This window comes from Lolium rigidum, chromosome 1, assembly GCF_022539505.1.
Source record: "Lolium rigidum isolate FL_2022 chromosome 1, APGP_CSIRO_Lrig_0.1, whole genome shotgun sequence".
Classification (NCBI taxonomy): domain Eukaryota; kingdom Viridiplantae; phylum Streptophyta; class Magnoliopsida; order Poales; family Poaceae; genus Lolium; species Lolium rigidum.
In genome coordinates this window covers 269,313,279-269,327,820 of record NC_061508.1, presented here as the reverse complement: position 1 = coordinate 269,327,820, position 14,542 = coordinate 269,313,279, and the positions used below count along the sequence as shown (strand labels likewise).

Sequence of the window (14,542 nt, the reverse complement as noted above, 5' to 3'; positions counted from 1 at the left end):
ACATCTCTTGACGATACAAAATCTAGTTGTCACCCTAATCTCATCTCTTGGTGCATTAGACCCATGCAAGTTAGTTAGTTTCTCCATAATTTATCCAGCTCCGTTGTTACACTCCTAAATTTACGCTTGCCCCATTAGTGAAGCGTCTTCATAACTGTAGCAAGGCCACGGTTGATGCTTCCCAAGTCCAGCATGTGACCCAGATTTTTCCATGCCGAATCAATCACCTCCTTCAGAGAAGATTCTATTTCCCAAAAAAATTCATACAGCAAGTACTTTTTTTTAGGGAAAGCCCACCGCGGCAACTTTATTAATTTCAAACAATTGTCTATCAGTTTGCTCAAGATGCAGCTTGGGGGTTCATCGACCCGATTACAAGAATTTTTTTTGACTCAAAACAAAACCTAGCCATCTCATGAGCGACTTTATTAGTTTCCCTAGGACAATGCTTAAAAACACACACGGCTTGGTGACCTCCGGCTCTCTTACCTCCTTTACTAGTGATCAGAGTAGAGGGTAGTGATCTGAACATGGAGAAACCATATGTACTACAATTTTTTTTTTGAAACGACGCAGGAGGGCTGCGCTTTTGCATTGATAGAAGGAGAGAGTTACAAGGAACTCGAGTTTACATGGAACACGGTAGGGCGACGCCCTACAGAAACACACACGGGACTACTCGCGGCATCGAATGTGTCGGCAACCAGCTAGGGCCCAAGAACTCGCCTCGTCGAAAACCTCCCGCGCGGCCGCGTCGGGAGAGCGGTGCAAGTCCCGAAAGATGCGGGTTCCACTCATGCCAAATTGACCAAATCACTAGCAGGGCTAGGGACTTGGCTGTTTTAGCCGGAACACCCACCAAGGCGGAGATCGACACAAGCCAAGACGGGAGCGACGCCAAAGGGAGGTTCCAAGCATCAGGTCACAGCGTTGCGACACCATACTTGTCAGTTACCCTGAACCACAAGGCCGTGGACCAAGGGCACTCCACCAACAGGTGCTCCACCGTCTCCAAGTTACGCATACACAGCGGGCAGAAATAGGAGTTCGGCCAGCGTCTTGCCATGAGGCGGTCCGCCGTGAGGACCCGGTTTTGGACGAACAGCCACGCCAACTGCCCACACTTGGCCGACACCCAGGCTTGCCAGATTGTAGGCAGCAGCGGCGAGAGCGTGGATCCCAGGAACTGCATCCTATAAACGGAGGAAGCCGAGTAGGAGCCGTACTCGGAGCATCGCCACGTGAAGGCGTCCGCAGCGCCCGGGACAAGCTGTAACCCAGCCACGGCAATCCAGAGGCTCACAAACGCCGGCAGCAACTCAGTGGTAACGCGCAGACACCGGGTGATGGTGCTAGCGGCGCCCGCACGGTCGAGCCTGACTTGCACATTGCGGTTGCCGCCTCGACGACTATCATATCTAAATGGGAGTCCGTCAGGGCCGGTCCATAGATTTCAGAGTTCCTAGGGCGAAACGATATCAAGGACCCCTTGTTCACAATAGTGAAGTTATCATAGGGCAGGGGGCCATTGCCCCCCCCCCCCTACTCTAGATTTTTTTAAAGATATTTATTTATGCTAAATTTGTATATATTACTTAAAGTTTAAGCATGATTGGTTGTCTCTTAACAATGTCCATCACACATGAAAGACTTAAAAAATATTAGTATTGGGCAAGAGAAATATTAGAGTAATGCAATAACAAACTAAATAATATTTAAATTTGAAAGATCCATGGTCTTCAAAATCTTGAAGAAGACGTTTGAAATTATTTATTGCTATTGAATGAGCAAACTATGTCATGATTCTTACTTCTACCAGTAGCTACTTGTGTACGCATGTATATATAATATATAAAATATATATCTTTAAGATTAATTATAAAAAAATATGAGGGTCGGTGTTGTTCTGGATATTTGGGAAGGCGTATCTTCGGAAAAAGGAAATTAAATATTTTTTGTTAAAATAAGTTGGAGTGGAGACACGGTAAGCTGCAGCTTGGACCTTGTATATTTTATAAAATTATTCTAAATGGCAAATCCTAAAGCGTAAATATTAAAATAAATATTTGGTAAGTGGCATGGTAAACTGTAGCTTAGGGCATCTATATTTTCTAGAATTATTTTTAACACTACAACCTATTTTTTTTGAAAAAATCACTCTATAGCCTTTTTTTGAGAGAAAATCACTCTATAGCCTAAGTACAAGTATAAATATATCAAGTATGTAAAAAATCCTGGGTCAGGGCCCTCGCTCCTGTAGGCCCGGGGCGAACTCCCCCTTTGCCCCGCCCTATGGGCCAGCCCTGGAGTCCGTTGAACCAAAGATCTTTCGAACCACATACTTGCAAGCAGTTATGGAACGCAACCATCTGCGGTTCAGCTCGAGGTACTGCACATATGGCCATAAGGCTTCGTTAAAGTCGCCTATAAGGGCCCACGGGAGAGAACATGAAGCACATATATCTGTTAGAGCGGACCACATTCTATGCCTATTCTCCGTCCTAGGCTTACCATATACAAAGGTAGCATGAAACATAGGATCGTCCGGTGAGATAAGCATCCATATAGCAATGTATCTGCCATTAGCATCATTCACCTCTACCTCAACACTTTCATGCCAAAATAATGCCAATCCACCACTAAAACCATCAGAACTCGCACCAGTAAAACCCTTCAGTCGAAGACACAAGTGGAGATGATGCATCTGATCACAACTCTGACGGGTTTCACTTAGGAACATGAATTTAGCTTGGTGTAATCGTTGAAGAACTCCCAACTCACTAACCGTCGCAGCATTTCTAGTTCCGCGACAGTTTAGACTGATACAATTCATTGCTGCCATCGGACACCTTTGAGGGGTGCCGCCGGTCGTGTTGAAGTGTTAGGGGCTGACGTACCCACACTACCTATTCCTCACCGGTGGCACTCCTGTAGAAACTTGCAGACTGCCCAACCACAATACTCCTCAAACAATTCAGACTTTCTTGGACGTAACTGAAACTCTAGGCAAGAAAACCTGAACCAGACCGACGTCTGCCATGCGATTTGTTTTTCTTCCTTTGATCAACCCCAAAGATCTTGCACCAGAACAAACCCAGAACGAGTAGAACTGGCAGCCCTCAAAAGGATTACCACGCTTCAACCTACATCTGTACGAGAAACTCAGAAGAAAACTCACCGTTGGACAGATTGCAGGGGAGGAAAGGAACCCTAAACGGGTACTGATACGAACGACCGTAAGCAAAGCACCGGAGGGCGGAGGCGGCAGTTACACCCTAGTGCGCCCTCGAAATCGCCATCCGCGAGAAATACCGGTTCACGTTTGGCGAATAGACGTTTCATGTCTTTATTTTTAGGTTGTAGGCCTAGTTTGCCGAAACAAAAGAAAATGGTTTTGCAAAGTCTCAATCAACTCAAATCATCTTCAAGTCTAATCGTACAAAAGTGCAATCACATTTTTAGTGCAAAAATATCTTGATTAAAGGAAATGCTGGTGGAAAAAAATGCGAATTGCACTTTTTAAATTTGCACTTTAATTTCTAAATGGATTGAGGCTTAAATAAATCTCAGTCTATCAAGACAAAGAGTGCCGGCCCCTGGTTTTCAACTTCCAGGCTAAAATCCTACATCAACAATTTACAGAAGACAAGAATAATGAAATGGGACCACAGTTACAAGAATGAATTACAACATTCCCAGGCAACCAACATGGTCCCACTGAATCGACTCACGCAGCACTGTTGACGGCAACTCAGCTGTGTGAGATGTCAAATCTTTATGTCCTCTGAGTGAGATACCATCAAGTCTGCAAGTCCGCAGGCTGCTTGACAACTGTCAAATCAGCTCTAAGATGCAACACACCATCGATGAAGAGGCTGTCATCAGCAATGAACGTCGACCATGGAACATCAAAAAGATCGTTGCATCCACGCATAGAATCATCGGTAACAGCATACCTTCCTTCGAACATGCTCACGAAATGTCCTGACGATTTTACCCTAGCAGCAAACTCAAGATCTATTGTTAAAGATATGGGCTTGTCTGGCTCTTCGTCAATCCCGAACCATAGACCAAAGCTGTTGTAATTACTCTGCTGGTCCAGCTCACAGCATGCCGTGAGAAAGAACTGCAGCCCTACAAGATGGAACGGGACCGAGTATTTATCTCCTGATGGGAAGAGTCGAGAGCACTCATCACGCATTAGATCCATGTAAACTATAACCTGTGGGCGAGGTCGATCAAACGAAACCACTTCCACAGGGTTGTACGTGTAAGCTCGCTCTGGCAATTGCCAACAAGTTGTTGAATCAGCTGCATGACTGCTTTGTTGCCATGATGGGTCAAGTTTGTATGCAAGTACCTCGATGATACGCTTGGTTACTGCTTGCTCATGGTCCATAATATTGTAGATGAACGTAAGGACCTTCCCCAGTTCAATCCAGCTCATATGTTCGAAGCGCACCAAAGGGAGTAAACGAGAACTAAATATCTCAGATCTATCCTCCAATTTTGGGTATTGCGTGCAAACCCACTTGAGCAAGAAGTCAAATATGAAACTTTCATCTTTCACCTGTAGGTCGCTACTGGTGAGGATGGCCTCGATACCAACAAGAGGGATGCTCATCATCTCATCTTGGAACCTGATATGAGACAACAAATGCCTTGAGTACACTTCATACATGATTTTGTGATAATAATGCTTACCTTGAAAGAAAATAAAATAAGAGGTGGGTACGTAGGATGGAATGACTCACTTATCCAAATCCTTGTATTTGTTGACAAGGAATTCCTTGGCCGCATCTGTCAAAGCTTGAACTTCAGCAGCCACTGAAATGGAGCATGGGTAGTCTAGGTAGAGCAGTGCAGATTCTGTGGTCATAGGCAAGCTTGTGAGCAACTGACTGCAGAGTCTCGTGCAAGAAACAACCTCAAATTTATCGGCAGCCATCAAGATGTCGAGCAGGTGAGCAGGCTGAGTCGTTGTCAACTTTCCACTGTACATAAAGCTTAAAAGCTCCATAACTGCATTTTCCTCTGTTCCATGTAGAACGAAAATAAGGCATTATTAAGGGGACAGTTCAATACATAACTAAACAAAAAGAGAACAGAGTTTTAGGGGTCCAATGAGTATTTTAAGTAAACAAAGGAGAGAGGATATCACTGGGAGACCAACTGCTTTATTATCGTAGAAAATAAAACGAAATGGCAAACAATCATCCCTTCACTATGTAAATATTATAAAGCATATAGAAAATGATAACATCGTCAGAACAGCAAATGAGAATAAACTATAGGATGAAGAATGTCACAGTTGAACCATCACATTACCTGAATCAGCAATTCGAAGTGTTGCATGTGTTTGATCAGATTCTTTCATGCCATTTGAGAAAAGCTAGGAAGCATGAAACTTATTAGAAACGTGGGCTGTATAGAGCAAATATATTTCACATGGTTATCAAAATTACCTTGAGGAAGAAAGGACTTCTAGCGGCAAGAACTGCTGAATTGATATAAATGGTCTTTTCTCGTAAAACTGGTGCACCCACCATGATTGAAGAAGAGCCGCTACTCTGTCCTTTATAACCTGCAAAATATCAAGATAAGTGAAATAAAGAACAAACTGGGACAAGTAAAGGTTGCAGACTTGCAGACTACAATCACTAGAATTACATTCTGCTACTAAAATACTCCGAACACTATTTTTTGTGGGTGCTGATTCAGTTTAATCAATATTCAATAATAGGGTAAAATGGCACAATGTCCTAAAATTTTGAACAATCATTTATCTGCATCAATCAATCTTGAATGTAGTATCTCACTTAGTAAAGTAAACATACATATTACCCCAACGATCTGACTAGACTTTTGTATCAATCAATCTAACATGCTTGTATCTCAATGGCAATGAGTAAACTAACCATAAATGTTACAGCAAGGATCATGTTAGAATTTCAATATCGTATAACTTCGTCCTCATAAAGTTTTATATGTTATCTAATGCATTACTATAGCTCATACCAGGCAAGCATATGGTAGCAGAATCGAGGTCAAGTAGCTAAAAGGGAGGAAAAAAAGGAGGTTCCTTTTAGATTCACAGGGAGACATCCTCCCCGGTTCCATTTATAACAAAAACGAAACCAGTGTTCAGAGCCAAGTTCGAAAAACAGAAAACAGCGGGAGGACACTCGAAACAAAAGCCGCAGCTTCTGAAACAGAGCGCCAAGTTTAAGCTAACACTAATCACCCCCCCCCCCCCAACCCCCACCCCCCAGGGCAAGTGAGTTCCATGGGCGCTTTGATCATTTTCGACAGAATTTCCACAAAGGAGTCCACTTCCCTCCAGGACTGGTCCTTGAAGGGAACTTTCCAGTTCCTCAGGTATGATAAGATCACTCTCCATACCTGTTTCAAATCCAACAATGTAAGTCTATTAAAAACCAAACTATTCCTAGAATTCCAAATCCCCCACAATACAGTAGAAGAGATGAAATTGAATTGCAAGAACTTTTTGTTACAAAGCCATCTGCTAGCTATATCTAGATACTTTTCCACCCTATGATTAAACATCTTCTCAACCAAACACCAAATATTTCTAGACACTATGCAATCAAAAAAGAGATGATGCACACTCTCAATCTCTTTGCAAAAAGCACATTCCATTGGTTTTGGCATACTCCTACGTCTCAAGTTATCTCTAGTCATGATTTTATTTTGTGAGAACAACCAAAGGAAAACTTGTACTATGGGAGGGATTTTCAAATCCCAGACAGCAGGCAAGAAAATAGGAGTTACTCCCCTAAATTTGACCAAAGCATACATAAATTTCGAAGAGTACACCCCATTTGTTTCATATGACCAGATAAGCCGGTCTTCATCAGAATTTGAAACTATAGTTTCAACAATCACCAAAAGCTCCTGCCATTGTATCATCATAGCATCAGGTTCTTCTAAAATCACACCTTAGGGTTGTTCAATCCCACACCTCACTAACAATTTTAGTTTGTTGATTAGAAACAAAATAAATATCCCAAAATTGTGTAGCTAGATTAGTATTACCAAACCAAATATCTTCCCAAAATCTAACACTCCTACCATTCCCTATTTTCCATTTATACCCAAACCTCACCCATCACTCCTTTCCAAAAGGTTGATGGATGAGCATCATGACAGCAAAGTATGTTTGGGTTCCTAGTGTTATATTTACTATCTATTACCTTTCTCCACTGAGTCTTGAGTCCCTTCCCCTGTATATACCTCTTAATCCAAGATCCTAGTAGACAAAGATTTAAATCCTGCAAGTTTGGAATACCTAGACCTTCAAACTCTTTTCTCATACACACAGAAGGCCAGTTAGCTAAATGGATCTTATTATTTCCTTCTTCATCATTCCACCAACAGTTAGCTAATTGAGTATTTATTAATTTCAAGGCCCATTTTAGGAATTTGAAAAAAGATAACAGATAGATGGGAATGCTAGCTAAAACTGATCTAACTAGCTCTCTTTTAGCTACAGAAGAAAGCAGTTTCCCTCTCCAGCCAGACAATCTACCTAAAAGAGAATCTATCAAAGGTTGTAAATCCTCCCTTTTTAGTTTATCATAATGCAGAGGAATCCCCATATATTTTATTGGGAATGAACCTAGAACACAACCAAAAGTTTCCAAAAAAGGGGAGCATTCTTCTAACTCGACATTAATGGGTATCAATTCACCCTTATGATAATTAATTCTCATGCCAGAGATTTGTTCAAAACAGGTTAAAATCCACTTCATATTAGTTGCAATTCTGCTACTTTTCTCAAGGAAGAGCAGGGTGTCATCATCATACTGAAGACAAACCACTCCACCAGGGACAAAATCAGGACACAAACCCCTAATAAGCCCCTCTCTACCTCCCTCGAACAACATTTTAGAGAACACATCTACTACAAAATTAAACAAACCAGGGGATAGATGATCCCCTTGTCTTAAACCTTTCCCAGTAAGGAAGAAGTCACTTTCAACTTCATTGATTTTAACACCCACAGAACCACCTTTGGTAAGTTGTTTAATAAGTATAATCTAAAAAAGGCTAAACTCTCTAAGCTGTAGGATCTCATATAAGAAATCTAGATTTACTCTATCATAAACCTTTTCATAATCAATTTTGAAAACAAAACTTTCTAATTTCCTCCTATGCACCTCATGCACAATTTCATGTGCAGTTACTACACTCTCTAAAATATATCTCCCCTTAATAAAGGCAGATTGATTCCGGGGAATCAATCTACCTAGGATTTTAGCTAACCTATTTATCAACACCTTACAGAAAATCTTGAAGTTACAATTAAGCAAAAACTAATAGGTCTAAATTTCTTCATAGTTCTAGCATCACTCTCCTTTGGGATCAAGGTAATCATAGCAAAATTTAATCTAAAAATATCTAATTTATCCTCAAACCAAGCATCAAACAAATTCATTAAATCTTGAGCAATAACATCCCAATATTTTTGGTAAAAGAAAAAGGACAGCCCCATCAGCATAGGAACCAAAAACAGCCTCTTTCACTTCTCCTAGAGTAAATCTACTTCCTAACATATCATTCTCCTCTAGAGTTACTTTTTCTTCAGGTAGAAAAAAATCATCCAGCGACCTAATATCAGGTCGTCTTTATAATAATTTTTAGCTATCTCTAACATCCCTTTTGTTTCAGTTCAGGACCTTCTAAAACAGGAATCATCTCTTTTCTCCTCCTTTAATTAGCTAGAGCATGAAAATAAGCAGTGTTTCTATCCCCTTCACAGATATCTTTATCCCTAGAACGTTGCTTAGCTTTTATTTCCTCAATAAGCCAAAAGGAACTCAGCTTAGCAAGGATTTGTTTAAACCTATCAGCTTCACCAGCCAGGAGCTCCTGGGTTTCAGCTTTAATATCTAATATATCATATTTCTCCATGAGGGATTTTTTCTTTTTCCTAATCTCAGCATCTATGTTGGCACTCCATCCTTTTGCAGAGCTTCGAAAACACCTCACCTTCGCTTGCCATATATCAAGTGGTTTACTGCTATGCACTTGCCTTTACTACCACATCCAAAAAAAACTACTCTAGTGCTCCACCATTTTTCAAATTTGAAACTACTCTTCCTAGGCACCGCAGGGTCTATGTTGGCACTCCATCCACAGCATCTATGTTGGCACCTCACCTCAGCATCTATGTTGGCACTCCATCCTTTTGCAGAGCTTCTAAAACACCTCACCTTCTCTTGCCATATATCAAGTGGTTTACTGCTATGCACTTGCCTTTACTACCACATCCAAAAAATCTACTCTAGTGCTCCACCATTTTTCAAATTTGAAACTACTCTTCCTAGGCACCGCAGCGTCTATGTTGGCACTCCATCCTCAGCATCTATGTTGGCACCTCACCTCAGCATCTATGTTGGCACTCCATCCTTTTGCAGAGCTTCTAAAACACCTCACCTTCGCTTGCCATATATCATGTGGGTTACTGCTATGCACTTGCCTTTACTACCACATCCAAAAAATCTACTCTAGTGCTCCACCATTTTTCAAATTTGAAACTACTCTTCCTAGGCACCGCAGCGTCTATGTTGGCACTCCATCCTCAGCATCTATGTTGGCACCTCACCTCAGCATCTATGTTGGCACTCCATCCTTTTGCAGAGCTTCTAAAACACCTCACCTTCGCTTGCCATATATCATGTGGGTTACTGCTATGCACTTGCCTTTACTACCACATCCAAAAAATCTACTCTAGTGCTCCACCATTTTTCAAATTTGAAACTACTCTTCCTAGGCACCGCAGCGTCCCCTGAGTCCCAAATGATAGGAGTATGGTCACTCCCTAACCTAGGTAAAGCCCTTGCATTTCCTAATGGGAACAGGGCTTCAAAACTGGTATTACAGAAAATTCTATCAATCCTACTCATGATCATGTTGCTTTGGTTATTACCCAAGGTGAAGGATCTACCAGCCAAACCAATTTCCATTAGGGCCCACATATCTATCCAAGCATTGAAATTATCTGCCCATTTAAAATCTATAACACCATTACTTTTATCACTCTAGGATCTCACTAGATTAAAATCTCCACCAATCATGGCAAGCCCCTCCCAATTTAAAAACAACTCATGAAGCTCTGAGATAAAAGCAAATTTCCCCTCCTCATAAGGGGAACCATAAACTGTAGTGAGTCTAACAATCATACCAGAACTTGTTATCTTAACTACTGTGCTAACATAAAAAGATTTAATCTCCCAAGAAATAACCTCAAACACATCACCATTCACACCTACTAAAATACCATTCACATCCACTCAAAATTCCTATTTCCCAAAATAATTTTTAGGAAAGATCTAGTGCACTTCTCTTTCTTGGTTTCCTGGAAACCAATGTAATCAACTTTTAAAGGTATAATAGTATCCTCTAGACACTTTTTCCTACCAGGAGCTGTTATTCCTCTAATATTAAAAAAGGAAACTAACATTGCAACCTTTTCCTAGGGTGCTTGCCCCAAGATTTCCTAATAACCTCTATCCACTTCTCACCTTCATCTTCATAGTTTTTATCCTTTTTCCTATTTCTATTAGTAGGAGTAGAAGCTAGGTCTACCTCCTGGACAATAGTTTCTGTCCTCTGATTCAAGATCCATGCTCTCTCTAGGAATCTCAGCATCTATCAACACACTCACAAAAGAGCTAACATAGCTACTAGTATCACTAGAACTAATAGCAGGGTCCTAAACTTTTTTCTCACTAGAACTAATAGCAGAGATGTCAATACCAGCATTCCTAGCCAAAGATTCAAGGTAATCAACATCTAGAGATTGGAAAGCATTAGAATGCATTATACCTTTCATCTTCTTGTTAGGCTCCTCCAGGTTACTCCTTCTCTTGTACTCAATGGCCTTCTCCATCACATTCATAGGTCTGTCCACCCTAGAGCTCTGCCTTGTTGCTTGCATAGGCCCCCACACTTTGTTCTTCCTGGGTCTCCCCTGATCCTCTGATTTTTCTTCTATCTCCATGAAAAAAAAGGAGGTTTAACTACGAACCGGTGGGTTTTTTGCAAATCATTGACCTGTAACTAGTATGTTACTCATATGTATAAAACAATCAACCAACATCTACCTTTGATCACTATACCGGTACCAAATCTACGTGTATACTGCAGGTGTGCGTGCTACTGTAAAGTAAGTAATAACCTAGAAATTTGGGGAAAAAAGAGGTGGAAGAAAAGAGCGCAGACTAGTGTTAACCTGCTATTAAGTACTCCAGTGGCTAATCTCAATTACTCCATCTAAAATATATATGCGACAAAATATTTGCTGCATTCTAATATTTAATTGGTTCGCCTGATTCAGCCGAGCGGAATTTTGATTGCCAGAAAGCAGGTTTTACTCCCTAATCCCTGACAAAAGGCTATTGACCCAAAATCGCTAACGAGCCACAAATTCCCACCCTCACAATAGCTGTACCAGTAACTGTACGAACCTTTCTCCTCGCGGTGGTCGGCGATGGATTCTCCGCTGGCGTCTTCGCTGGACCCCGGCGCGTTTTCTCCAGCGACGATTTCCATCCGCAGCACCCTGTCAGAGAAGTTGGGCGAATTGAACGCGAACTCGAAGCTAAGCACCGCGCCGCCGCCTGAGAGATCCGCCTCCGCTGAAGCCCCCGCCACCCCCGCCGCTTCTTCGGGGCCCATGAGCTTCGCCGTCTCTAGAAGAGGAGTGAAGTGCGGGACGGTGCCGTAACCTAGATCTTCCCGCAGGGTTCTTCGAGAAGACTGGTCAGGCGTCGGCGGTACCAGATCTTAAAATCTTTTATGTATTTAAGTTGGATGAGACTACCCGGCGGCGCCGCACCAAAGTAGTCCCTGTGCGACGGCTGACGTCAGCAGGAAAAGTCAAAAGATTCTCTAAACGAGAGCGCGAGCCGTGAGGCTGTGACCAGCTAAGCTTCCAAAACTGGATCCCCTTCTTAGCTCAACTACTCAATAGCATCACATCCAAAACTTGGACGTCAACAAAATAGTAACAAGAAGAGAAGAACAAAGAGGGAAACACTCTAGATTTCCATAAGTAGTATCTGTTCCAATTCAGAAAAGACAAACTCAAATCATCATCTCGCTTGAAGCATCCCCTCTCGAACAATGCTATAGTAAAAAATTGATGTCCCTTCAATCAAGTATTACATGGGTTCAGACTTGCTTCATTCTGAGATATCATAGGGCAGATTTTTCAGGCCTTTGACTTTGCTCATTTGCTAGACATCATTTCCTACAAAAAGTTCATGGAGTTTATAAGAAGCAACTACCAGATTCTCCCTAACATTTATCAGATAAATTAGCCACCATTATAAGTTATTCATCAGATTAACCTGGTATCAACTATCAGATTAACTAGTTATGGTTGCCAGGTTAGATTTGTAAACAAATATAGTAATGTTCTTTGGCAAGCACAATTACCAGATTAATTAGACATGCTTGACAGATTAGTTGTTTATATAAATAGTTAGACATACTTGCCTTGTCGACGGCAGCCTCCCGCTGCATGCTCGGCAGCGTTCTTCACGCTGCGTGCTCCTCGACGGCCTTGCTGCTGCGTGTTCGGCGGCGCTCTTCCCGGTGCGTGCACGTCGGCGCCGCGCTAGCCGACGAGCACCTCGCGCGCATGACTCCCTGCCGCGTGCTCGGCCGCGGCAGCCTCCCTGCCGCATGCTCCGCATTGGCGGCCTCCCTTGCTGCTGCATGCTCGTGCGGCGGCCTCCCTTCCCGACGGTGGCCGCATCCTCCCTGGACGCGTGCTCGACGGCGCCCGCCTCCTGCCTCGACGAGTTCGCGACGGCAGCCTCCTTCCTCGACGCATGCCCGACGCCGGAGGCCTCCTCCCTCGCCTCCTCCCCCAATGCGTACCCGACGGCGGCCGCCTCCTCCCCCAATGCGTGCCCCCGCAATCCTCCCGGCGGCGGCGCTTCCCGTGGTTGGTTTGGAGAGGCAGAGAATGAGTGGTTGAGACTTGATGAGAGAGAGCACCTCCGCTTCCAATCGTGACACGTCGACGCCGCACAGCACGGCGATCGCTGCGGCGCCTCTCCGTATCTTTTTTCCATTTAAGTTTTGATGATGAGGCCCCCAAATTTGAGAAAGCTCCCTCGGAACATATCTAAATCTAAATCTGTAAAAATTGTTAAACTCTTAAAATAACCAGTTTTAAGGTTTTTGTTTGAAAAAATAGCCTATTCTAAATCTTGTGAGAAAGAGCACCGAGAATTCACGCCCGAGATCCTTATATTTTTGGAAAACAATTACGGCAACCTATATACCACTCGACTCTGGTGAATTTCCGTCGCGCCAGCGCAAATTACACCCAAATTCCGATCGAATACCGCTACCTCCCCCCTCCCCACCCGAATTCTAGCCAAAAAGGAAAGTACATCAGTATTAAAAAGAAAGGTGGGCCCTTTACCAGTTGACGGGTCCTATTGTACCAAAGCTCGCGCGATACCGTAAACTAGGTTTTCGGTACACATTATATGGATTTCATGGTTCCAAAATATGAAGAATTTTTGTTAGAAGTAGGGGTGAAATAACAGGGACGGAACTTCTACTTCTAATTCTAGAACTAGTGTCGGATACCAATACAAATCAAATAAAAACACTTAATGACGAATGCTTAGCTAGATATTACATGAAATGCGGATTTATTCCTAATTCTAAAAAAACATGATAATCTAAAGATCAATCAACAATACAATACCTAAGAAAAACATGTATATTTACATTCCAAGTGGGCTTCTTTAAGGAATGCTAATGAACCCCTATGGTTGGGTGTGTTCTTTGCATAACCCCTATGTTTCAACCGTTATTTTATTATTTCTTTCGTACTCATGGGATTATCCATAGGATCTACTTGATGGGTATGGGGCTCTGGATTAGTACCAGTTTTTGGAGAGAGACGAGGAAGAAGGGCAATACTTGGTATGCATAAGACATGACAGCCATTTCTCCACTGTCAAGAAAAATGGAATAATGGGTGATACCTTCGATCCGAATTATGGATTGTAGTACGATAAGTTTTTTTCCTAGAAGATCTAGGTTTAATCGAACCTTGGGAAGTAATGCTAAAATGGTGTAAAGGAAACGTCTACAAGATTTTGCTAGTTGATTTGATTTTATGTTTACCGGGCCTATCTAGTTTACTTTGTTTAGGTTGTGTTCAATGGATGAAAATAGGCCAGGATCAAGGATTGTCCTACAGCTATGCATACATATAGAAATGAAGCACAAATGTGTAGTAAATAAAATAGTGATAAGACATTTGTGAGCAGCACACCCCTAAATACTCTTGCCCCTAAAGTTAGAGGTGACAAGAGTATCTTGGTACAACCATTGTTCCCACAGCCGCGAGTAACAACAATTATTAAGTAAATAAATACATACCAAAGCATTAAGCTAAATGATTGTGATGTTGATCCCGAGTGGATCACTAAACATGTACTGTTACTTTCCCCTTTCTGTCACTGAGGTTTCGCGGTAGCATGCC

General features: G+C 42.3%; 1 protein-coding gene across 3 annotated transcripts; it reads right to left on the bottom strand.

Annotated features, from left to right (window-relative positions):
- Positions 1–3,685: 3,685 nt before the first annotated feature.
- Positions 3,686–11,629, bottom strand: LOC124694028 (BTB/POZ domain-containing protein At2g46260-like). 3 transcript variants are annotated; one of them, XM_047227160.1, is made up of 6 exons: positions 11,493–11,629; positions 10,852–11,016; positions 5,466–5,584; positions 5,329–5,392; positions 4,755–5,034; positions 3,686–4,640 (listed from the first exon to the last, which is right to left on the bottom strand). In XM_047227160.1, exons 1-6 carry the CDS (start codon positions 11,575–11,577, stop codon positions 3,800–3,802), a joined length of 1,554 nt encoding a protein of 517 aa, XP_047083116.1. In that variant the 5' UTR covers positions 11,578–11,629; the 3' UTR covers positions 3,686–3,799. The 3 variants fall into 3 exon arrangements, with proteins under 3 accessions (XP_047083116.1, XP_047083118.1, XP_047083119.1); XM_047227162.1 differs by having other exon boundaries at positions 10,852–11,020; positions 11,493–11,569; XM_047227163.1 differs by lacking the exons at positions 10,852–11,016; positions 11,493–11,629 and adding an exon at positions 5,919–6,017.
- Between the last annotated feature and the right edge of the window lie 2,913 nt (positions 11,630–14,542).